This window comes from Poecilia formosa, unplaced genomic scaffold (genome assembly GCF_000485575.1).
Source record: "Poecilia formosa unplaced genomic scaffold, Poecilia_formosa-5.1.2 Scaffold7, whole genome shotgun sequence".
NCBI lineage: Eukaryota > Metazoa > Chordata > Actinopteri > Cyprinodontiformes > Poeciliidae > Poecilia > Poecilia formosa.
In genome coordinates this window covers 292,361-317,946 of record NW_006799946.1, presented here as the reverse complement: position 1 = coordinate 317,946, position 25,586 = coordinate 292,361, and the positions used below count along the sequence as shown (strand labels likewise).

At 40.3% G+C, this 25,586-nt stretch overlaps 2 protein-coding genes across 7 annotated transcripts in view; one reads left to right on the top strand and one right to left on the bottom strand.

Moving 5' to 3' along the window:
• The first annotated feature begins 1,089 nt into the window (after positions 1–1,089).
• Positions 1,090–17,656, top strand: zranb1a (zinc finger, RAN-binding domain containing 1a). Its single transcript, XM_007570135.2, has 10 exons — positions 1,090–1,427; positions 3,214–4,064; positions 7,021–7,208; positions 9,859–10,012; positions 11,399–11,470; positions 11,740–11,938; positions 12,436–12,556; positions 15,390–15,519; positions 15,974–16,203; positions 17,147–17,656. The coding sequence occupies exons 2-10, from the start codon at positions 3,248–3,250 to the stop codon at positions 17,360–17,362; spliced, it is 2,127 nt and encodes a 708-aa protein (XP_007570197.1). The 5' UTR covers positions 1,090–1,427; positions 3,214–3,247; the 3' UTR covers positions 17,363–17,656.
• Positions 17,657–20,140: 2,484 nt separating this feature from the next.
• LOC103150461 (C-terminal-binding protein 2) overlaps positions 20,141–25,586 on the bottom strand; it is a 115,802-nt gene continuing 110,356 nt past the window's right edge. For 5 of the 6 annotated variants that reach the window (XM_007570106.2, XM_016680731.1, XM_007570090.2 and 2 more), the window contains 3 exons: positions 23,948–24,075; positions 23,633–23,750; positions 20,141–21,617 (listed from right to left, as the gene is read on the bottom strand). In XM_007570106.2, coding sequence (XP_007570168.1) covers positions 21,437–21,617; positions 23,633–23,750; positions 23,948–24,075 — 427 coding nt within the window. In that variant the 3' untranslated portion in view covers positions 20,141–21,436. Of the gene's footprint in view, positions 21,618–23,256; positions 23,332–23,632; positions 23,751–23,947; positions 24,076–25,586 lie in introns of all 6 variants that reach the window. The other variant, XM_007570098.2, reaches the window with a different exon arrangement.

The following is a 25,586-nucleotide window of genomic DNA, read 5'->3' as shown; positions in this document are numbered from 1 at the left end:
ATGTTACATGTCATTGTGTCTTTATAAATTGTGCATTGTAAAGACACAAAATTCATATTGGTTGTATCGAGTTGCAGATAATTCATGGCTTAATCATTTATATATTATTAAGACAAAAAATACATATTATAATGAAATTTAAAGGCAGTTAATTAAAAATAAGATGATTAGTTGACGATAAATGTTAGTCTTGTATTAATACCTTTCAGTGTAAACTTGACACTGACAATATAGATGAAAATAGTGTTTCAGGAAGAAATGACTGGAGGAGTATTTTGAAGAATTTCCTTTAGTATTTTCAGTTTTATCAGAAAGAAAACAAACAAGAACACGGAGGTTGATAAATGATAAATCATGTTCTTTGTTTCTGCTTTGAAAAAAATATATATTCAGCTTTTCAGTTGCTGTTGATGAAACATTTGCATGCTTTAATATAAATGATTAAAAATAGTAATCAGTTCCCTTTATTAAATACGAGCAAGGTATGCAGCACAGCAACACTTCATGATACTGTTACTTAAGTGCTATTTATAGGAAACTTGTTTAACAGCTATAACTATCTGTCACAGCTTTGTTTAAGATTACATTTTCTTCACCTCTACCAATATTCCAGAATATTTTGTGATGCATTGTGAATAGCAAGTGAAAAAAGCTATCTTTTTCTATATTAGACAAGATAATACATCGTTCACTTGTTATTAAAAACATAGTGGCATCTAACTCTCCACTGTCAATGTCGATGTGTGTGTCTGTGACCCGTGGCTTTAATCAATTACCTCTTGTCTTCCATAAAGGAGGGTAACTCCTCCTACTCCGTTTCGTCATAACTTCCCAAGCCGTCCCCCGGCTAACCGTGGAGGAATGCACCCGAACGTATTTAAATAACAAGTGATATAAGTTTTAAACAGGGGCGTAATTGAGGACAAATGAATGAGATGAGAGTGATTATCAATCTATCAATCAATCTATCTCTAAAAGTTGTTGTATGACACAAAAAATGCGTACCAATGTGAAATCTTGCGATACCAAAAATTCCGTCGGTTCCTGAAGGCATCCCAGCCCTCAGCCAGATGATTGGTGACGACACCATGCTTGCGTTTATTTTGGCTGTTCTCCTCATTTGTCTAGCTGTCGCCGCCATTAAACCAGACGGGGACAGTTGTAAACCATGGAGAGCTGTGAATTTATACCGTGAGTCGCGGACTTCCGAGAGTCTGTCTTTGTACTGCGAGGTGTCGTTGGGTTTGTAAAGGTGAACATGTGAGAGACAGACGGAGTATTTCGGACTGGGAAAGGTTTGATTGAGCAGGAGGAGGGGAGACGTGGTGGAGGAGGAGGAGGCGGAGGTGGAGAGGGGTAAAAGCTGGACGGGAAGGATTTGTTGTGGTTTTCACCAGCTTTCAAGAGGCTAACACTGTCACGAAACGGTAATATAGTGCATTTTTATTTACCTTATTAGGTAACGGTTTTGTGTTTGTGCCCTAGCAGATGACTGTCGGTGTTTTGTCGATACTTGGCGAACGTTCATTCGCTACGAAGTTAGCTTGCCAGCTAGCAAGCTTATGCTGAAGGCTGAAAATCCAAACAAAGAATCCACACTATTGCACAAACTCAGCACTGCCACTGATAACATACAACTACTGTGTTGCTTTACCTATGTTGAAATTACAAGCTGCCACATTTTGAGGAAGAAATTCGCAAAAATGCGAAGCATTTAAAGGGTTCGCACGTATGTATCGAGCTGTGAAAATGCCAGACTCCCACAATTTAACAGAGCTCTCTGTTGATTTCAGAGTTTTTATCTCTAAGCAAAAATAATAATAATAAAAAAAACCTACTTGTAAATATCGATAATTTTTTTTCCTCCAATTTTCAGCTATGAGATTTTCCTCTAAAATGTCTTTGCAGACATGAAACTCGTCTTACTGCTGCAAAACAAAGATCCAACAAATTCTTGCAATTTTGTTTTGTCAGCATTTTGTTTTTTGTTATTTTGTACAGAGCAATGACTCAGATTTTCCCTGCTCTGCTCTTTGTAGATTAACAAGGGCATAGCAAGCTGTTATTATCTGGTTAGAGGGGCTATCCGGTTGTGTAGCCAGCCTGGAGTCGGCTGCCTAACATTGCGTTTGTAGCTTGCTTGAATCAAATCAAATCAAATTTTATTTGTATAGCACATTTCAGCAGCAAGGCATTTCAAAGTGCTTTAAATCATTAAACACAAAAACACAAGAGTCATGCAACATTGAATAAACGATCAAAAACATTACATTTTGGTTTCTAGCTTCAAAACTTATCTAGTTGGAATATTTTCTTGGTTCATTTGAAGAACTTTACAAAACTTCAAAAGTTTCCCATCATGTGATACCCATGATTTTAACTCATTTTTTTAAAACCTTCACCTCTGATCTTATGTCATTATTTTACCATTAGCTGTACTTTCTCATAGAGCTCAACCATGAGCAAAACCAATGTACTGAATTTTACTTGCAATGTAACCCACACACCTCACTGGTTTTGTCAAAAAGCTTCCATGTCAATTTGACAACTTGGAAAATCTGATTTGCAACAGTTCAGTAAGTTTGAGTGTTAGAAAACTGAACCTTCATTCTGCTTTTATAGACAAACCTATATATAAACACCAGATATTGACTCAGTTTAACGAACTTAGCTTACCAATTGTAGCTTAAAACAGCATCTCTGTTTTTTTTTTGTTTTTTTTTTAATTAAATAAAAGCTAATCAATGTAATAGCCAGTGCTCCTTTAGTTTCCCACATGGGACTATTGCCCAACAGCTACATTTGTCTTCCACCAGGCCGGTAGCGTCCATCATCAGGAGGGGAAGGGCCTGCACTCTGTTAAAGGGAAACTTTCTCTGGCATCCCATTAAAAGATCTTTAAACTATATGATGAAAGATTTTAGCAGTTTAGAGCCTGTAACTTTTTAACGTCTTGGTAACCGTCCCATTCCTACTCGAGACTGATGTGGTGGATGAACAAAAAAGATATCCACCTTATAACTGTTAATGTTTCATATAAAGTCGTATAGAAACTCTGGAAGCACAATGTTTTTTTACTCAGTCATATTTTTCCATTCTTATCTATATTTGAAAAAATTCTGAAGAAATGCGCTTCTAGTTGAATCCCAAATAAAACTTTCAATAGAAGTTTTGCAAAGTCTGACAAGCTCTTTCTTTTTGTCTCACTTGAAGCTGGATTTTACCCACCAGGAAAAAGCAACCCACAATGACGGAACAAAGGGTGAAGTGGGCCTGCGACTACTGCACCTATGAGAACTGGCCGTCTGCTGTCAAGTGCACAATGTGCCGCGCGCCGAGGTTAACGGGGCCCATCATTACAGAGGAGCCGTACAGAAACATCCCCGAACCCGATCCCGGTCCGGAGTGGAATCCCGCTAGAACTGGGAGCGAGAGCAGCCTCCTGATCTGCCCGGACTCCAGCGCCAGACCCAGAGTCAGGACGTCCGGCGTGGCTGAGCTCGCCGGCAAATGGTCCTGCCAGGTGTGCACGTACCTGAATTGGCCGCGCGCCGTTCGCTGCACGCAGTGCCTGTGTCAGCGACCGCGGACCGGCAGCCCGACGGAGTCGCCCCAGACCTCGGGTACCAACGCAGGCTGCCGCCCCTCCAGCATCCACTCCCCCGTGGACACGTGCGAGGAATATAACGACCGGAACAGACTCAACACGCACCAGCAACACTGGACATGTACAGCTTGCACTTACCAGAACTTGCCCAGAACTACAAAGTGTGTCATGTGTGACCTCCCCAAACCCAACAACCAGGAAGCAGGGGGGCTCCCGGAGCCCCCGCAGTCCTGTCCCCTGATCATCGAGCAGGACGCGGCGCGGTGGAGGGGCAGCTGCAGCGGCAGCCAGCTTCAGAGGAGATCCCCTCCTACGGCCAAGAGGGAAGACTTCCAGAGGATCGAGGTCGCAGCTGGAGCCATGAGCACGGAGGAGCATGAGGTCAACTTCAAGAAGCTGAAGCAGATCAGGAACCGGATGAGGAAAACTGACTGGCTCTTTCTTAGTGCGTGTGCTGGTAAGCGTTTACTTTTCTTATTGCACTTTCGGTTTAGGTAAAGAAACAGTTATTTTTTGTTTTTCCCCTAATCAACATAGGTTGCAATTATACATACAACCCCAGTAACACCCAGTACAAAGTCCTTTATGAAGCTTCGGGCGTAGTCTTATGCATATTTGGCAACTTTGATCAGAATTAGTGTTTTATTTCATCGAAATTATTTGGTTTTCTGGCACAGGATGAGCTTTTGAGCTTAATCCGCACTGTTGGTAAAGTGGAGGAAGGGGTTCGGAGGATGGAGGATACACATTTATTATTAATTTTTTTTTTGAGTAGTAACGATGTTAAACAAACAAAAAAATAAATAAATAGTTGAAATTCGGTCCAATTTAACCTTGAGGCTGAGTATGTTCTCAATGTGCCACTGAGAGGATCTTTGAGAATCTCTCGAGTGGGGCTGAATGGGGCGTCTGGGCAGAGCAGTGAGAGTGGAGCCTGTGACCGGAGTCCCTCTTGGCTGCGAGTCAACACGCCCTGTAAACAGTGGCGCTTATGTCCCGAGCACGGACCTCCGGCAGACGAAAATAGCCTCGCCAAAAAAACATGAGAAACTGCCAACAACAGAAAACCTGAAGGCAAAGCAACACGTGACCAGCAGTGCACTCTTGACCTTTGCACGGCTGCACCTCCCTAACTTGCTGTTGAGGATTAGAAATCACTACAGCTGTGCTAGGAGTACTACTTTTAGTCGGTTTAGCACATGTACAGAGGCAGCTGACTCACTAGTTCTCCTTGTGCCGTTTCTAAGCAGGAAGTGTCCGAATCAAGCGGCGCAGTTTGACCAAGACGCCAAGCACTTCCTTTGGTCTGAGAACTCAAGTCTCACTTCAATGTGTTGTTTCCTCATATTTCTGCTGCATTAGACATCTGTAGTCGAGCCAGAATCTCTGTCCCTTTGGTTCAAGAGTCACCTGAACGATTGCCAGCTTCTGTTTTTGTTTTGTTGTTGTTGTTTTTAACGACCAGGTTCCACTGACAACAAGTTCTTTAAACTTTTAATTATCGAAAAAGACGAAATGTTAGCCATTTTCAGTATCAATATCAGCAATTGTATTCGAGGCTCACAATCCGCAAATATTTGAAACCCCCTCCAAAAAATGCTTAAAATTCTCTAGTTTATTAGTTCAACACCAAATTTACCTTAATATTTCTTAATGAGCACCATGGAGACAGTCTTGGTGCTGCAGCAGAAGCTAACATCAACAGTCTTCCTTATCGCTGCTCTTTGGGGTTCAACCAATCAGTGCCAAGGAAAATAAACGGTGCTCCTGGATTGGCTCCTGTGGAAATGCCAGCCAATAGAGTATGAGGCAGCATTGTGTCTTGGATTTTCAGCTTCCCAAGCTTCATTCCTTTAAAATATATTTGGATACACTCTGTTAAAAAAAAATAAAAATCATCTCTGTGTAGGTTTTTCCGCAAACAATTTGGAGTTGAGTTCTACAGAGAAATACATGTGGGGGGTCCACTGTACATAATTCTGTTTTATAATGATAGTAGTCATTTTGTGCAGCAGTTGCTCTCACACATGCAGTCTGTTTCTTTTGCTACTTAATAGGAACACTGTTTTTATGCTTTCTTATATTTTAATTCTTAAAAAATCGGAATCAGGTGAACTCGCCATTAACCGTTCAAGTCTTGATTTGAAAAGTCCTGATCACTGTTTCTTTTAGGTAGTGGATGTACAGGAATTTTTATGTTGGTTGGTTGTCTTTAGTTTTTTTTTTTCTCCTCTTAATCACTAGTTGTCCACATCACAAATACTGTGAGTGAAGTTGAAAACAATCAACAAATAGGACCGGGAATGTAAACACAATTACCGTCTAAAGTTAACTCTGTACCTGATGCTCTTTAGCAAAGAACACAAATGAAAATCTGGAGATAACATTTCAACTTTTATAGAGGGGAAAAAAAAAAAAAGTAATCTAATATTTTACAAGTTCCTTTTCAGCTCTGGTGCTGTTACAGAATGTGCCAGCTGGAGTCATTTAGTGCCTCGTTATAGATGCGTGTTTGCAGAATGTCACTCGGCGTGTGTAAAATGAGACTGGACGGCTCTCGGGTTTGACTCACTCGCAGCAGCCACCCTGTTTCCTGGCAGAAAGAACCTCCTCGCTGCAGAGAAGCTGTTTGAGTTTTCCAGCGCCTTGGTGCCCCGCGTGCCATCTAGCTGTTGCACTTTTCACTCATCGCAGATGTTGCCCACAGGGTCCAGAATTAGAGGGGGTAACACTAATCCGCACAGGCCGTCCTCTGCCTGACACAGCCATCTGACGGCTCTGCGTTTAGGCTGCAGGGTTTCGCCTGCTCCCCGCGACTGTGCGAAAGCTGTTCTCACGCTAGCTTTGCTGGACGCTACAGCTAGAGGTCATCCAAACTGTTAACTGACATCAAGATCTACGTTTGCAGTGCAGTCATTTTTTACCTTTATTTTGTCCATTTTAAACTGCAAATGTTGTCTTTGGCATTTCTTTCAGACTAAAGTTGCTTTTACATGCCGTCTTTTGTTAGCCATGATGCTGATCCAAGAGATAAAGTTAATGAGTTTTCTCACTTCTGTGACGGTATTGGTAAATGTGTCCCACTCAGTTGGTCCAAAGTCAGAATTGGTCAATTTTCCCTTGTTTGACTCTTATTAAAGATTGATTGGTCAAATAATGCAATCACAGGTTTTATTTATTTATTTTTAATGTCAGTCATATGCATTCAGACTAAACACTCCCGAGATTCTCAGGCTGTTAACAGACTGACTAACAGTAGTTTAATATCAGACAGATGAAGTTTTGTATGAAGCTGATGGACCAATGAGGATTGTATTATCCTGCTGAAAGGGCTTTTATTTACTTTGTGTTTTTAATGCTGTTTTTTTTTTTGTTTTTTTTGTGACCTTGCCGTCTTCCTGCCTCTGGTGTAGGAGTCGTAGAAGGAGACCTGGCCGCAGTGGAAGCCTACAAGTCGTCCGGAGGCGACATCGCTCGGCAGCTCACCGCTGACGAGGTCCAGCTCCTCAACCGCTCCTCTGCGTTTGACGTGGGCTTCACTCTGGTCCATCTGGCCATTCGCTTCCAGAGGCAGGACATGCTAGCTATTTTGTTGACAGAGGTAAGCATTTCGACTGCAGACTTTTATTAGCTTCACCCGCTTGGACTGAAGCCATGCTCTGTGAGGAAGCTGGAACACAGACATCCCTTTGTTAAGCTTGTGTTTTTTTTTTGTTTGTTTTTTTTTTTGTCTGACAGCCAGAAAAAGCAGCTGCTGTTTATTTAGTTAGAATTTTGGTTATTTTTACCTTAAGATATCACTTCAAGGTTAAAGTTTTCTGCCTGATAAAATATGGTTTCTTTGAGGTTTGAACAGCAGTTTCAGTCTTGGGAGAGTTGTTTCGGTTTTCTGTTTAAGGACTTAATTGGAACAAACATTGGTCATAAAGCCCTTATGTAATCATTTAAACTTGGAAAAAAAAAAATCCATATTTTGTGATTTTACTGATGCATTACCAGATCTTGAGTTTTAAAGTTTGATAAATTGAATGAACAGGTAAAGCCTTGCCGGTCAGTGGTCTGAGGAAACATCTTATAAATATGATCTGACTGTCACCATAAATGGCAAAATAGATGGGGGTGCCTTATTTTGCATTTTAAAGTGACCTCCAACTTCTAGATGTCTCTGCTTCTTCACAGCTGAATTGAATAATTGGGTCATTAGCAGGACTTAATTGATGCCAAGGAGGTTCATTACATAAAGGTGTGTTGGACCAAAGACGCATTTAAGAATTGCAAGGCACCAGTCCCTCGAGGACTGAGGTTGTCATGGTGTACAAGACATGTTGACAGTCTTATTGGCAGCAAAGGGTCCCCAGTGAGCTCTCCATGGACCCCCAGGTTGGGAAATGATGCGTTATTACTTCCTATTCCCCACAGTTCACCGTGCAAACCGGATGTCTGTATCTGCAGTGGAAGTGCTCTTTAAGGATTACATGGAGGATTAGCCTGGCTTCAGTCACTTCTTCCTAATGGGGATGTTAATGCAGAGTTGGAGGGTCCTATAGCCAGAGGAAGCAGTGATACTGGAAGACGGAGGGTGAAACAAGGCCCTCAGTAAGAATTAGATTAACTAAGCCTGCAATTATTGGTTTTAGTTTTATGTTAATTGTCTTGTTGTTTGCTAGTTGTTTCCCTGGTTTGCGTTGATTTATAGAGTAGTTTTATTAATGCACAGGAATTAAGTGTTGGATGTGAATATCACTAAATACAAGTGGTGTAGCATTTACAAAGTGTGGATGTTGGGAGGGATCACAGTTAACTAGTAACTATTTACAGTACAAGACTAGCAACATTAATTAGTCTAAATACTGATATGCAATTCTAAACTAAGTTTAAAATATCAGCTCTGTGATAATTGCGCCTTTATTTTGAAATGGTAAAACCCTCATTTTATATAAAATGTTCCCTCTTGTGCAAAGTGGGACCTATCCTATTCTTTTAAGTTCTGATCATGATAGCTGCATCCCAATTGTTTGCCGATTATTAATATTTTCTGATCCAGAACTCCTTTACTCAAACATTAAGTGTTACTTTTGGCCTTTGTGAAGTACACGTTACTATGAATAAACCATGCTGAAAGTGTCAGTAATACTGCTGCATAATGTGCATATGTCATCGTTCTATTTATGTGTACAGAGTTCATCACGGCATAAAGATTATAATTTAATCTTCATATTCATCGTCAGTCACAGAGCTCCTAAGCGTGAGCTGCAGAGGTGGAAGGAGACTAGACACACTTCAAAACGTTACTGGTTTCCACAGACTGCTACTGTCTGCTCTGTGGGTTTTTTTGTGGTGTGAACTGTTGGTTAAAATAAAGTGAAAAGCAGCTACATCCTCTTGTCATTCATGAGCAGAAACGACACTGCTGTGTGTACACAAGAAACCAAGAAGTTTCACCAAACAGCCTACATAAATAAGAGTTTGCTGCTTTGGTTAAATTATGTCAAGAACATAAGACGGTGACCATTACTAGCTGTTCTCAACAACTTTAAATTGGCAGTTAGGTTAGGGCAATTGGCTTCGCTAACTTAAGTAGCCGTCCCTGTATATTTTCTACGCCATAAATGTTCTTATTGTAAGTCACAGTTTGTCACCAGTTTGCTGATATTCCCAGAGCCTACATTTCCCATGGAAGATGATGGTTGAAAGCTTGGAGGAGAAGAGCAGCTGGCCTTCCTGTTTGCTGAAGTTTTTGTGGCTCTAAAATTTCTCACTTTTCACAAAACGTGCATGTTTTGTCTCATTCCAACTTTAAATATATCCCAAAGGAGACGTTGTCCTTGGGTAGCTGTTTTAAACTTTAAGTAACCTGACAACATTGAGAAATGCATTTATTAATATGTAAAACATTTACCTATAATACAAGAACGTAATCTGTATATTTTGCCATTTAAGGGAGAAATTAAATTCTGGCTGTGTAACCTTAAGCTTCCAATAACTTGGGACCATGTCGGCTTGGTGACCTGAGCCTATTATCCGCTCTAAGTCCCGGCTATCACAGAAAGAATGGGGGGGGGAAATATATATATTTTGAAAGGAGTTCTTAATCTGTACATAGTGTTTTGTTGTATTGCTAATATTAATTGCATCTCTACAGAAAATTACTCGCACTGGATTAAAAGTTCCCGAGCCGTCTTTATAACAAATGAATGATTTGACAAAGACGACGTAATTTCCAGCCATTCAACATCCTGTTCTTGTTTAAGGTGAACCAGCAGGCAGCGAAGTGCATTCCCTCCATGGTGTGTCCTGAGCTGACGGAGCAGATCCGGAGGGAGATCGCGGCTTCCCTTCATCAGCGCAAAGGAGACTTTGCCTGTTACTTTCTCACTGACTTGGTCACCTTCACCCTGCCTGCAGGTACTCATCACACGCCGACACTTGCAGCTTCTCTACACGTTTTTTTTTTTGTTTTTTTTTTGTCCCTTGTACGCTTTATAATAAGGTATTGAACAATTGATTACATTATCTTTTAGTTCCAACAGGCAGAATTAGTGATTCGTTTTCATCTGTGAGTTTACATTGTGACCAAATTTTCACGTGCAATAAAACGCTGCCTTTTTGACTGAAATGGATTAATCTTGTTAATACAGTGGAACTTGTCAAAAGCGTAGGGCTATTTTAGAAATCTGTGTGTGTGTGTGTGTGTGTGTGTGTTGTTTTTTTTTTTTTAAACCCTTAGAAAAGATGCTGTGTTTGCTGCAGCTGCTTACGATTCTGTTTTATAGCTTTCCTTTTCTGCTGACAAATTTCTTGGTAAAAGATTTGCTCAGAGAGAGAGATCCTGGGACCCGAGGCATTTTACGGACAGTCAAAGAAAATTGTACATTTCTAGCAACTTTTATCTCCAACCTCTGTTTGAACTAGAACAAATTATCTGCAGGTCTTATCAAAACAGAGAGGAAATTGACCAATGTCAGCCTAGCACTTCACTTGACCACCAAAGGAGCAAAAGCTTCAGTTCATTTAAGAAGTTTTTGTAAGAGCCTGGTGTTTAGATCTGAAGATGTAAACTTTAGCTGACATCTTACTGCAGTAGCCTGAGTCACAAAGTTAACTCATGTGAAATTTGTGACTAAGACTGTCAAGACTATCAGACTGAAACTCGCGTTGAAATAAAATCTCTTTGTCATGATGACAAACGGATACTGCGGCATCCTGAATGTTTTTCAACATGTATGCTAACTTTTATGTCGTATCGGACTGGAACAACTAAAAGACATGACTAGTGCAGGCAGGAGAGGAAAAAAAAAAAAAGAAAATCCTGATCTGTGCTTTCCAGGTCGGAACAGTGCTGACAACAGAACAGCCAACATCATGACTCAGAACTTCTTGAATAAAAGATTACAAAGCACCGTAGCGTTAGATGTGAGGCTGTGCGTCTGTAATGTGCATGTGTGTGTGATGCCAGTTATTGTTACTGCCGAATGATTTTTGCCCGAGGCCAGCTGCGGGGTTCGGTCTCTCCGAAAAAAGCCGTACGGTTCAATACCGAACCAGAAAATAGCCGGCTGTGTTCTCGCTCTCTGTCGCCTCAGCTCGATGCACACAGAAACGCACACTCCTGCGCCGGGCCGCAGTGTTTACACTGCACCATCGACTAAATGTCACGAGGGGAATGGAAGTGCAAAGAGCATCCCCCCCCTCTGCGATCCATTACTGTGGAGTTGATGTTGCTCTCTCCGCTCACAGTCCAATCACTAACCAACGGCCACGAAAACAAACGTTCCCCCTGTGTTCCGGCAGATATCGAGGACTTGCCCCCTGCTGTTCAGGAGAAGCTGTTTGACGACGTGCTAGACCGAGATGTGCAGAAAGGTATTTGGGATTCATTTATTATTTTCATATCTGATATCTGGAGTGAAAGAGTAAGCAGTAAGCCGACTGTCTATTGGAGAAATCGGAAGCAAATAAAACGGCTACTTGAAAACCTTCTGAATCAGCCTTTTGTTACATGAGGAAAAATTACATTTTTCTTAAAACCGTTTAAGTTTTAAGTTTCAAATGAATCCTGGTTTGAAGGAATATTCATTGTTTTGTAGTCTTCAAGACAGATCATCATCAACCATTTGTCATTCTGTCCATAGAACTTGAAGAGGAGCCTCCGGTTATTAACTGGTCTCTGGAGCTGGGGACCCGCCTGGACAGCCGTCTCTACGCCTTGTGGAACCGCACGGCCGGAGACTGCCTGCTGGACTCCGTGCTGCAGGCCACCTGGGGGATCTACGACAAGGACTCCGTCCTCCGCAAAACCCTCCATGACAGCCTGCACGACTGCTCCCACTGGTGAGGCGGCAGAGTTCTCAGTACCGGGGAATCCTTTTGACATTTCTTTATTCACACTAGATAATGTTGTTTTTACCATTTTAGAGTGAACCTACTTTGGCCTGTTTGACAGACACTAAAAAAACTGCAAACATCATGTTTAGCCTGTGAAAACACTCTGACTGAAGCCAGATTCCCCAATTTACATGTTCTGGTCTGAAACGTGAAGCCGTTTTCAGCGGTTGCCCCTGAGGTTTCCTCATCGTTTGTTTTCAGCTTTATAAGTGAGGATGACTTCTCACTTTCTTATGCTTTTTCTTTGCTGAAATAAAACACAGGTTGTTGATCTATTTCTGCAGCTTATTTCCATAAATCCTAGGCAGGCAAATTCTAAAGATTTAAAGATTTAGGGAGAGATTCAACATATAAAAAGTATAAATTATGTGCACAGCTTTGATTTATTTATCATGTGGATCACTGACGAAGGGTCCTTTCTTTGTTTTCTTTGTATTTAAAAGGTTTTACAGTCGCTGGAAGGAGTGGGAGTCCTGGTACTCGCAGAGCTTTGGTTTACATTTCTCCCTCAGAGAAGAGCAGTGGCAGGAGGACTGGGCTTTCATCCTGTCCTTAGCCAGCCAGGTAATTGTTCCTTTATAACTGATGTTTACAAAAAATAGAAAACTAATATATAATAAGAAATATATATTTATGTATAATGTAATCGCAAAAGTATTTACACTATTATTTTTTTTAGCTTTTTTTTATATTTCAGTTCAGTTTAATCAAACGTTAACTGGCTGTTTAGATGAGACGGATAAGAAAATGTTTCAGGGAAACACTGGAAGAAAACTTTATTGAGACTGAAAGACATGTACACATGTCTTTCAGTCGGACTAATAGTATTTGATGACAACAACCCTAAACATAAAGAATCCTTGGGTTTTAATGTGGCCCAGTCAAAGTCCAATTGAAAATCTATGGCAAAACCTAAACATGGCTACTTGGCTGCATGCTTTCTATAATCGTGCCACTTCTATGAGTGGGTAAAACGTTCAGTGTTGTTGTGCAAGTTGAGACATGACCTCAAAAGACTGGCTTTTGAGGTCAATTAGAGCAAAATGAGTCTGGAAACAAATATATACTTTAGTTTTTAATTTAAAAAAAAAAGTGGATCCTTTTCCTTCCACCTCATAACTATGTGCCTATTTTGTCACTTAAAATCCCAATAGAATGCATTGAGGCCTGTGACTGTAACCTGACAAACTGTGGAAGAGTTCAAGGAATATTTTTTTTAAATTTATTTTTGTTTTTTGCCAGATGCTGTAGAAACAGAAAATATCAGTTAGTCTAAGATATAGAAAGTCATTTTGCATATGTACACTGCTCAAAAAAATAAAGGGAACACTGAAATAACACATCCTAGATCTGAATGAATGAAATATTCAAATAACACATCCTAGATCTGAATGAATGAAATATTCTCATTGAATACTTTGTACTGTACAAAGTTGAATGTGCTGATAACAAAAATGACCTCCAGCAGATCATAGTTGAGTTATATTGTGTTGTTTAAGTGTTCCCTTTATTTTTTGAGCAGTATATATAACAAGCGCAACAACGCATGCCTAGACTGCACGACTAGACTAGGCATTATTTTTCGTACCAGTACTATTAAGAGATTTGCAAAGAACTGAGGTGGATGAATGGAGTTGCAAGGAGAATAGCTGCAGATTGACAGCTGATCTACTTAAGTGACACGCCTGCTGAGGCAGCACTGCTCCTCAGCACGTGATTTGGGGATTTAGCTGAGCCACTGCTCTGACAGGATAAAGAAATACTGCAGAAGCTTTGATTAGAGATCCTCCACTGAGCCTGAAAGTGCCAGACATATGATGTTGGATGATGGCACTTTTTTTTGTGTCTCACTTTGTTTCTTTTGAAGCTTTTTGATGCGGATTGTTGCGTCTATTTGAAAGAAGTTGCATAATCTGCTTTCTGCTTATTCAGTTAGTACAAAGATAAGATGAGCAGGTTAGGGATGGGCATGGAGACAGAAACAGAACTGCTGTGTTGCTTTAAAAAAAAATGACTTTTTTTTTTTTTTAACCAGGTTGCATTTATGCTTCTTTTTTTTTTAATCCCCTGTTGCCTCTTGTGCAACTCTCTGTATGTTTAATGTACCAAGATGAAATTGTCTCACTGTTCAGTGAGAATTAAGTTGCTTATCTTGTTCCTACTAGCTATGATCCAAGAAACCAGTTGGAAGCTTGGTGGAAATCCAACTTTTATTTTTTTCCTGGTGACTTAATGCACCATAATGAAACACCGTTGGACCCCAAAGCAACACCACCCTTCAGTGGGACAGTTGTTACTGAGTAGAAGTTTGCTTTTGTCTGCATCATGGAGGTGGTTAGGTTGAAGAGGAAGCACAGATGTAGGATGCTAATAAAAAGGAAACCATTCTCTGTGAGTTGAGACACGCTTGCGGTTTGTTCAGTTTTGCTAAAGAGAACAAAGCATCAAGCAGATGACAGGAAGGCTGAATGGAGCAAAGGTGATCTTGTGGTTACTTTCGACTTTTACTGTCCGTTATGGGACACGTCGCATTAGGAAATGTAGGCAGCCGTTTAAAAATCTTTTGAGATGAATATTTTGGATTTTCTGTCGTACGCAGAGGACGCCTGCTGTTTTTAGTAAAACTGGCCTGGCAAACTGTGCTAATTTGTTAAATAAGAGTTTAAAAATAATCTCTAAACTTTGATAATCTGGTTTCCTACAGTCTTGGAAAAATACAGAATTTGTTTCACCTTTTTCATATGTCAAGATAAGTTTGAAAAAAAAAAAAAAAAACGGTATCCTTTAATTTTCTTCCCATTGTCTCTGTTAATTTCTGAGAATAAGTTGCTCTACTAATCCATGTAATTTCTCCCCTGCCCCCATGTTTTTTTTTTGTTTTTTTTTTTAATAAAANAAAAAAAAACGGTATCTTTTAATTTTCTTCCTATTGTCTCTGTTAATTTCTGAGAATAAGTTGCTCTACTAATCCATGTAATTTCTCCCCTGCCTCCATGTTTTTTTTGTTTTTTTTAATAAAATATCACATTGCAGTGTCACACTACTATGATTGGTCCATGTGTGATTCTATTTATCCTTCAAATTGTCTATCCATTCATTCGTACAGCCAGGTTTTTGCATATTTTATATTTAAAGCGAGTTATTTTGCCTGGACACTCTCTAAACTTAAGTTGGAAAAGTATTGAAATGTGGCGAGAGAATGTGTAAGCATTCTTACAATGAGTAATAAAAGCCCGCTTACAGTGCTGCAGCAGTGGAATGTTTTTCACCGCTTCTAGCAAATATAATTGTGTACTGCTAATGGGAGAAAGACTAAAGCACAAATCTCACACACCTGACAGGAAATGTATAAATATTAGATGTGAAATGAGATGTTGTCTCCTCTGCTTTCCCTCAGCCCGGGGCCAGCCTGGAGCAGACCCACATTTTTGTTCTCGCGCACATTCTTCGAAGACCCATCATAGTCTACGGAGTAAAATACTACAAAAGTTTCCGTGGGGAAACGTTGGGATACACTCGTTTTCAAGGTGAAGAGTCCAGATCTTAGTCGATGTGGTTTACTTACGTTTTTTTTGTTTTTTTTTTGTTGGTGAATTCTTCCACGTCAGATAAAAATAACGTTTTAAATTATTATTTTTGCGAGCAAATTTGCAAGTTGATATTTTCATGCAGTTCTACCTCTGGCTTTCACATACAAACGCATTGAGTGTACAGCAGGAAGTGCTCTGGCAGAAGTCGCAGCATAGAGTGTGAGTTTGCTTTCAGACACTCTGCTCTGCTAACAATCCTCTGTTTGTTTCCAGTCAGCTGAAAAGCTTCTGATGTCGGATCTGAGCCGGCGCTTTGTCCCTGCTGACTCTCACACACAGTTTAAAAATAAAGTGTACAGTGGGACAGCCTGTTTGTTGCAAGGGGGTCTGAGGGGTCGCCAGGTTCGCCCGGTCCCAGCTCGTTGAATTTGTGTTTTTTTGCGTCCCCCAGGTGTGTACCTCCCTCTGTTATGGGAGCAGAGCTTCTGCTGGAAGAGCCCCATCGCCCTGGGTTACACACGGGGACACTTCTCCGCCCTGGTGGCCATGGAGAACGACGGTTACGACAATCGCGGTGCAGGCGCCAACCTCAATACTGACGACGACGTCACGGTTACCTTTTTGCCGCTAGTGGACAGCGAGAGGAAGCTGCTGCACATTCACTTCCTGTCTGCTCAGGAGGTGGGCACTGATTTTACTCCTGTAGCTGCAAATTTTCTCTCTCTCTCTCTCTCTCTTTAGCTTGACAATTGATATGCTTATTTGATTCTGATGAGAAATGTTTACCATTTCTAAGATTAATAGAGCTCATTCATTATAGCTTTCCTGGCTCAGAAAGTAATGTTGTACAAAATTCACTACAGATTGTGGTGTTGTGGCGTCAGCCTGCTTCATCCATGTCAATACTTGATTTTTCCGCTAAAATGGATAATTAAATTCCCATAAGTATCGACTTTTGTTCTAGGTGAAATGAGATCCATTTACACCAGTCGTTTTGATGGAATTATTTTCTTCAACAAGCAAGGCTTTTAGGAATTCTAGACGTCATTTTCATATGCAGGCTATTGAAGTCTCATGTGATGCTTTAAAAAAAACAAAAAAAACAAAGATTCTCATTTTCATAAATCTAATAAAAGCTAGTGCACCTCACTGCGGTGACATTCAGCAATGAACAGATGTGTGACTGTTGGCTCAAAGCTAAGCTCTTCTAACAGAAGGAAGTAAACTTGGGGCAGAATCTGTCAGCTGTGGTGAACGCACGCTGCGGCTCGACTCTTTACTATTCACACATCATCAGTGAACTTCTACCAGGAAGTGTTAACGATCGGACAAATGTCTTTCATTCTTGCTTTGGAAATTTGCCGCTTCTTTAAAACGCATCGTAGAAACATGTATAACCAAAATAACGGTTCAGAAATCTTGTTCAGCCAACACAAGTTAGTTTTGAGAGAATATTTTCTGCTTGGATAAAATGAAAGAGTAAAAGAAGTGGAGGAGAGAAAAAAAACAAACAAAAAAAAAACATGACTTCAGTTTCCAGTTTGTTTCAGCGCATAGTTTCACCTCGTAAACGACGTTTGAGGAAACTTTTATAAGTGTTTTGACGTGGCTTGCTTGCGACCAGATGGGGAACGAGGAGCAGCAAGAGAAACTGCTGAGGGAGTGGCTGGACTGCTGCGTGACGGACGGAGGCCTCCTGGTCGCCATGCAGAAGAGCTCCCGCCGCCGCAACCACCCCCTGGTCACCCAGATGGTGGAGAAGTGGCTGGACAGATACCGCCAGCTCCACCCCTGCACCTCGCTCTCTGACGGCGAGGAGGACGACGACGAAGATGAGTGAGGCCAGTTGGAGCTTTTGCTTCTTTGAAATGGACATTGTAGGCTCTGGGTTCTGGGCTCTCTAAGCTTTTGTTTTGTTTTTTTTTTTTCCTCCCCCCCTCACCTCCCCACTCACCCTCAAAATGTAAACCACTTCCCTGTTATAATGCATGATTTCTGTGAGCTCTGTTGCAGAGAACGTACCTCTTCTCCCATTCTAAGCACATAAACGCTTCTTAGTTCAAATTCCAAGGCTCACATTCCCCCCCCACGTTTGTTACCTAGTTATCTCATAGAGCTAAAAAAAGAAAAAAAGCCAGAATATGTCTGAAGATGTACCGTATTCCCCAAGCTGCAATAGATTAGCATTTTCATCTACACACTTGCCATGAAGAAATTTGCTAGGATGCCAATTCCATTTGTTTCATCAGTGGTTGAAGAACAATATGTTTCGCTGAGCACTTATCTTGCCGCAAAGCCCTTATTGATGCCGGATTTATTTATTTCAGACGCCCGGCTTTTAGTTCTCCTCTTTCTGCTCCCCCCGCTTTCCTTTTAAATTTTGACCCGAGTTTTATTTGATTCACCTTGTCTTGAAGTATTTCATTTTGCACAGTTAAAAACCTACATTTTGTAAGGGGAAGGGGGGTGACATTCAAGTTTGCTGACATTTTTATGTGTAACTCGTAGCTCATGTTTGTGTTTTGAAGAGTGAGGGGTGATTACGCCGGCGGGGAAAAGAGAAAACCAAACACTCTGCCTCTTCTGTGGAGAGCATTAGTATTAAACTTAACTCACTTGCATCCACTTAATTTTTGTCTTGATTTTTTAAAAATTATTTCTTTCTGTTTTGATATGAGCATTAATCCGGTTGGAAATATTAAGAAATGTCAAATTGGATATAATCTTTTGGAATTGCAAGAAGAAAAAAAATCCAAATAGACCTTAAGGAATGGTTTTGGGAGGCGTAGATGGCCAAATTTCCCTTTACCATTTTTAAAAAAAAGTCGATATCAATATTTTTACATTTTTGCCCACGGGAAACATTACATATTTTTATTTTTATAGCAGGCCTACTGTTTTTTTTGTTGAAGAATAGTTTGTATTAATAATATAGTAAAAACCCTTAATTAAAAAGCAAAAACATTTTTCATCTCATGTAGTCAGACCTGATTGGATGCTTATTTTTATACACAAGAGTATGAAAAGTACTGAAAGTGCCTTGTAATTTTGGCTTTATTGTGACTATATTCTGAAATATCCAAAAAAAAAAAAAAAAAAAAAAATTAGCCAGTAAGTTATGGAGAAAAGATGGAATGCATTACGCATAATTACTGACATTTTAAATAATGTTGTAAAAAGTGCAGATACTTTTATATTCAGACCTCAAAGATTAGATTTTAAGAAGTAACAGATGTTTTGGGAACATTCCAGAAAGCAACTTGTAACTTTGTGGGAAAATATTGACTGCGATAAATATGACTGACAATATTTACTGTTATAGTTCCAAGAAATGCAAAACCCGGGTTGGGTTTTATCCAAAGTGTTTGGATTTTAAACCAGTGAGTTCAGAAAAAAAAAAAAAAAAGTGGACAGTATTAAATTAAATTTCTGAATTTTTTTAATTTATTTATTTTTTTAGAATATGAAGGAAAAACTCCATTCTATACCTGTAATATATGAGATCAAATATTTTGGGTATATACAACTAGGGATGCACAGATATAAAAATCTGGGGAGATATGGATGAAAACTGATATTTATCAATATTATATACATTCCCCTTCCCTTTCAACACCAAAACAAATGCAGCAATATAATGTACTCCCTAGGGCCAAGATTAAAATAAAAAAATAAAGTTGTAGGAAAAATCTAGACTGTAGCCTGTAACTTCAGGGAAAATATTGGCTACATTATCAATAATTACAGTTAGAGGATTGAGGGGAAAATAACGCAACCACTTTTCAAATTCTATCAAGATAATGGTTGATTTAAAATAAAAATAAAAAAAAAAAAAAACCTTCCTTGGGTTGTGCTATGCATCATTACTGAGTACTTTTAGTGTATGGAGAGTTAAACACAGATGTGTTCAGTCCTACAACAGGTCATTTTCAGAAAATAACCTGCAAGTCTGGGGATATGTGGGTTGTAATGGTCTTGACCACATCTATAGTGGTATGTAAAAAAAAAAAAAAAAAACCTCATAATATTGGCGCTTAGAGTAACTTTAGTTTGTGGGAAAACTCCAGAAAGCAACCTATAAGTTTGAAGAATACACAGCCTGCACTCCATATGAGGTAAAAGCTACCGTAAGATATTTTCTTCTAACTTTGCATGTTGCCTTCCAAAGTGTTTAGGAAAGAAAGCCTGTAAATTCAGAGGATGTACACACTATACCATCCATGATTTCAGACTTTATATTATCACAACCTACTAGTTGTGTCGTTTTCATGAGAAGTTAAAGTTTTTGTTTTTTGTTTTTTTTAAGATGGAAGGCTTGATAGTTCATTGTACTATATTTAAAATAAATGCATTTGATTAGATCCCGGAAGGCTTCCAGTCACGTTCGAAACAAACGTACTAAACCAGGACGTCTTCTGAAGTCGCTCGCGCCTAAAGATCGGAATCAAGTAACACGACAACTGGATCTCTGAATCATCTCTTTATTTGAACTGTACTGAATGCTAAATGTTCACCTTGTACAAGAAACAAATACAAATACTCACACTAAAAACAAAAACGTACTGCTGGCTGCCTCTTCCGCTATTGTCGGGACACTAAGGAGTTTCAGCTATTGCTCTTACAGAGTACAGGACGACCCCCTCCCGTTCCCCAAAGAACCAGGCCTTGAATAGAACAAAGAAACCATAAGGAGGGAGGAGAGAGAGAGAGAGAGGATGGATCACATAGGACTATGGTTATAGGAACATTTAACTAGGCAATACAAATCTAACAGGACTCCTCAAAACTCTTTAACACCAAAAACATATGATGCACCTTGTATAGAAAAATACCACAATGGAGAGGATGACGGAGGAGAGAACATATCCAGACTAACCGGATTAGTCTTAACTTTCTATCTTTTTACAACTCAAGCGATGACAATTCAATGGGAGGGAAATCTGCAAAAAAGTGTTTTTCCTGAGTTAAGAACTGAAGTGTGCTTTAACCCTTTCCTGCCAGCAGTGAATTTACTCAGGAACCTGAATGATCACTGATGGTAGTCGCAGGTTCCCCCTTTTTTTTTTTTAAAACCGAGGTAGCTGTACACCTCTGTATATAACTTAAATCTTTAACCCTCATATCGTTCACCTACCAAAAAGTGGACATCTCCAAAGTATAAAAGTGACCCCTGGTGGCGATGGTGATATTGCAGCTGTGAATTGCTGCCAGGAAAGGGTTGAAAATCACTATAGATTATTAGAACTGATGACAAATCTCATGTTTATTTGAATGATAAATAGATATATGTTGATAATAAATTCTTAATCATTCACGCTAAAAGAAAACAAAATAAAATCTTTTCTGAGCCTTAAATGTGGGGGGAGGAGAAATCTAAACAACGCACACTTGTTACATAAAGGAGGGATCGGAAAGGTGTTGGGAGTTCTGGAGGGGGATGAATGAGGTCCAGTAGCACAGGATGGTCTTTTTTTTCTGTTCTTCTGAGAAGTGGGCCTATATTTCCCGTGAGCTCTGGTTTGTATAGGGTAGGCAGAACAGAGTCTCATCAGGTAAATCATCCTGGAGCACTAAAAGCACTGGACTCTGTGTCCACAATCATAGGCATGTCCCCAAGGTGGAGGAGAAAAAAACAAAAAACAAAAAAAAAACAACCCTCAAAAACATCATCAAAGAGTAAAGTCGGTACAGAACTCAAACGGACAGAGTAAAAACCGAAACTTTAAAAGTACAAATTCCCCCGTAACACTTCCTTAGTTCCCATTTCCAGGCTGGTTCAACAGGCAGCCGCTTTGTGTCGCTTTTCACTGTCTCTTGGTCCCCAGGTTGGTCGGTTTACTTCGTGATCGGTTTTGTTTTGTTTTTTTCTGAGCGTCGTCAGATGAGATGTTCGCTGCTCGGATCCCTTCGGCTGCTATTGCTCGGTGAGGTGCTCTCTGGTCTCGCTGTGTTTGGAGGGCTGGTTTGGTGACGGGGCCTGGGAAGGGTGTGTACCAGAGGGCAGAGTGTGGGCGATGGGGACCCCACCGGGCACCATGCCCTCTAACGCCCCCGGGAGGCCGCCTGGAGCCACTCCAACAACACCCGGCGGATATCTGGCGGCGGAGGAGTCGAGGTTAAGTGCAGTGTAAGCTAAAATATTGAATTTCAGCACACAGCTAGAGATCCTACTGCCTCTTTTCCACCACAGAAGCCTCTTCAGGAACTGATGCACACTTATTAGAAGTTCCTGCATTTAAGGGCTCAGCTTTGATGGGAGTTAGACTTTTAGAAGTACCAGAATTAAATAAAGCTATTAAAATCTTTAGCTTAATGGTTGGAAAGCAATTTGTGAAGAAGTGCTAAGCTAAATCCCCTATGCTACGGTATATATTGAACAAATTTAAAAGTGCTAACCATTTGAGATTACTTATTCTGTTATCTCCGTCAATATTAAATGCTATTTCAAGCTGAATAAAGGGCAACAATAGGGACAACTTATAACCAATCAGTTAAACATTTACCATTGCCGTGTTTATATCATCAACTTACATCTACGTACTGTACAGAGTGAAAAGTACAGTACAGAGTCTGTGCACCATTGTGTTCTGAATGATCTGAGAATGCTAATGCTAATGTCGATGGCCTTTCCACATGTAGTCGGAAAAATCATTTGGAATGTTCCCCCAACTTGCTCGGAAAGTCGAAGATTTTTTTCAAATGATGATTTTGAGATCCAACATGGCTGCTCATCGCATCATCAATAGTAGCCTTTGGTGGAAACATGCTTACAAGACACACGCCTAAGAGTGCAGACATGTGGTGTCTGCAAATACGAGCAGAGCAAATTAGAAGTGGTGTTTGTGGAAAGTGCAGCTCAACGCATCAGAGGTGCTTAGTTGAATGAACGGCGTAGTCGAAGAAGTCGGAATTTCAAAATGGTGATGCTTAAGAAGCTACTGTTCACCGTACCTCTTACGAAACATCGTTTTAAAATGTACCTTTCACATGAAAGCTCGACTTAATATGTTCAGATTAGAGTTGCATAATCTTGCAACATTGATATTAGATGGACTCCTACAAGAATGTGTTGTAAAATAAACGTTTTCACCACGTCTTAGTTGATGTGAGGAGCGGCCATCTTGAAACTCAAAATTGGTCTTTATGTGACACTTTTTTTTTTATTTAGTCCTAATCACATAAACATTTTGTTACTTTTAATATCATCCGATTTGGGAGTCATGGATTTTCTTCATTTTAGTGAGATTAAATCAAATTCTCATATTTGCTAAGCCTCAACCGAGAATAACTGAATTAACATGAAGTTAATTTACATAAGCTATATAAAGATCTTGGAAGGCATTCTAAAGTAAGTAAACATTTGGAGTTCCTGATTTGGCTCTGTGATATATTTGAAAGGAAGAGGCACTAAAGGCTTTCTAGGAAGAAAAAAATATCACAATAAAACCCATAAACCAGCAAAGAAATTATCCACAAACAAACAAACAAACAAACAAAAAAACCCCAGAAAGAGGAAACTACAGAAAATCTGTCCATCCATGAGATTGCATCTGAATTGCATCATGCTTACTGGGACACTCAAAACCCACATTCACTGCCATCCAGCTCTACTCTGAGTTCAGTCAAACAGGTGAGTTCTTGAAGGGGAGGAAGGGGGGGTCTATAGAGGTAGGGGAGGGCACACATCAGGTGAGTTTAAGGTGAGAGGTTTCCCATCCATGGTGTCTCATTTACCTGCTCCTGATCTAGGCATTAATTTTGTCTTGGGGGATGCCAGATGTTACAGCTTGGAGAGTTTGGTTCACTTGGCTGCATGAAAGAAGGAGACGGAGGTGGACATGCTGAGATAAAAGAACCCAGAACTGAATATAACGGACACACAGGTAGAGAGCATCTGGGGGCTCTGTGATACAGTATCTTGCTAAATAATTCGTATCCCCTGATTTTGTTTTTTACATTTTGTCCCACCACACCCACAAACAACGTTGATTCTTATTGGGATCGGATATAAAACGAGTTCACTGTGAAGAAAATTATATAAAATGATCTCTGTCCTTAAATGAACAACTTTTGAAGACACATACTGCCCTCCAGAACTTTCCGCTCCTACCTGTAGGCAGCGCCGTTGAGCTCAGGGTGAACGCCTGGTTGCTCCATAACTCCCCAGGGTGCCGTGGTAACGAAAAACTCCTTGTTCACACAGTTTCGTAGACTATCAGGGATTCGTCCTGCCAAGTGAAACGGACACAGAGCAGAGGATGAATCAATGCAAAAAAAGATGGAATGAGCCGCTAGATGGCGCCGACGAGCAGACTAAACGTATGCAAATCAAGATTACGTGACAGCCTGGATGTTGTTGTGAAATGCTGGTCACGGAGCCAGAGCTGACACCTGTTACAGGGGGATCTGTGAATGTTCTGCGTACCTGTGATGGCTCTTCGGATTTCAGTGGCAGCCGCCTCCCTCATTTCCAGAGAAGACTGCTCACTGTACCAGGCTGTGTGAGGCGTGCAGATCAGGTTTGGCGCGTCTTTCAGAGGGCCCTGTGCAAAACTGCAGCACACACACACACACAGTTTCTATAAATTTTCCGACTGACAATTTTACGGTTTTATAGTTTGTAATTCTTCAATTTTTTTTGACAGCTTCTAACACTTTTACATTTTTAATAAAAAGCCATTCCATTTTTAATTTTTTTACATGAGTGTTTTCCATAAATCAGCACTAAACCTGACTTCCACTTTAACAATATGGTTAAGCGGCTAATTCACTACCTTTTTGGTATTTGGAACATTTTAAAATCTAGAATCCTTAGAAAAATCCAATCAGCTGAATTTTCCCCCCCAAAAAATGAATGAAACCCACAATTCAGTTTATGTGAAAATGTAAAAAAATTACATTAAGGCGATACAAACATATTTTAAACACAGAAATGTTTGATCATGCGAGGGGCTACGCAATGATGTGGAAAACTGCCAACTTGGCAGTTCTCTAGGAAACCATCACTTATAACTCTAAGTGGCGGGACGGTAAAAACACAAAGACTCATTGCTAAAGAAACCGGATGTTCACAGAAAGCATCCAAAAGCAGAGTAATGGAAAACCTAAGTGAATCAGTCGACAAGAAAGTTTTAGAGCACTTCATGCTTCCTTCTGCTTACAAGCCTTCTGCAGATGCTGATTTGATTTTTCCGTCAGACTTGTCACCTGCCCACTTGAGTACTTCTGACAGTATGATAATGCTTGAATGGCTAACAATGCCTGACCAAAACCTATAAAGCATCTATTTTACTAAAATGACAAAATAGAAAATAAATGAATCAATTTTTTTTTTGTTGGTGTTCAAAAATACTGAGATGTGTAGAATCAGCCAGTCTCCTGTCGAATAGAAAGACAAAATTTCTCATCCTGTTTATATTCCTTCTCCTCCTCTTCCTCTGTCCTCACAACATTCCTGTCTGATCTGCTTGTGCAACGTCTCGGCAGCAAATCGGATCCGTGTCATGTAGGACAATAGGGGGGGAAAAAAAAAAAAGTTATGAAATCTCTCCCCCAGTCCGCCCCAACCCCTGTTGACATATTAGGTTAGTAGAGCAGGAGCTCCAGATCCATCTGGATCACTTTCAGCCTCCATCCCCTGCAGCAGCAGCCAGTCAGTTGGGCAGCCAGCCGGAAACACACAGCAACCAAAAAACTCCCATGATGCCCCTGATGCGTGAACGAACGCATCAGCACCAGCTACCCTCTGAGATCTGAAACATGGATCTCTAAAAAGGTGGGAAACTGGAGGACAAGAGTTAGGTGACTTCTTGGCTCACAGCTTAGAAGGAAGAAGGCGGATGTTTTTGCTAGCAGCTTTTAGCCGCAGTTAGCTTATGTCCAACTAAATCTTTATCTATTAAAATGTGCTTCAAGCTAAAGCAATTATGTTGTCATTGCTCCCAGGTTGAACAGTTCAAGTACATTAAACAAAGGGTGGTGAAAACACATTCTACTGGAATTTTCAGAATTGCAACACATTGTCAGACAAACATTTCCTCCGTAACTCTCTGACTGAGCCTTTT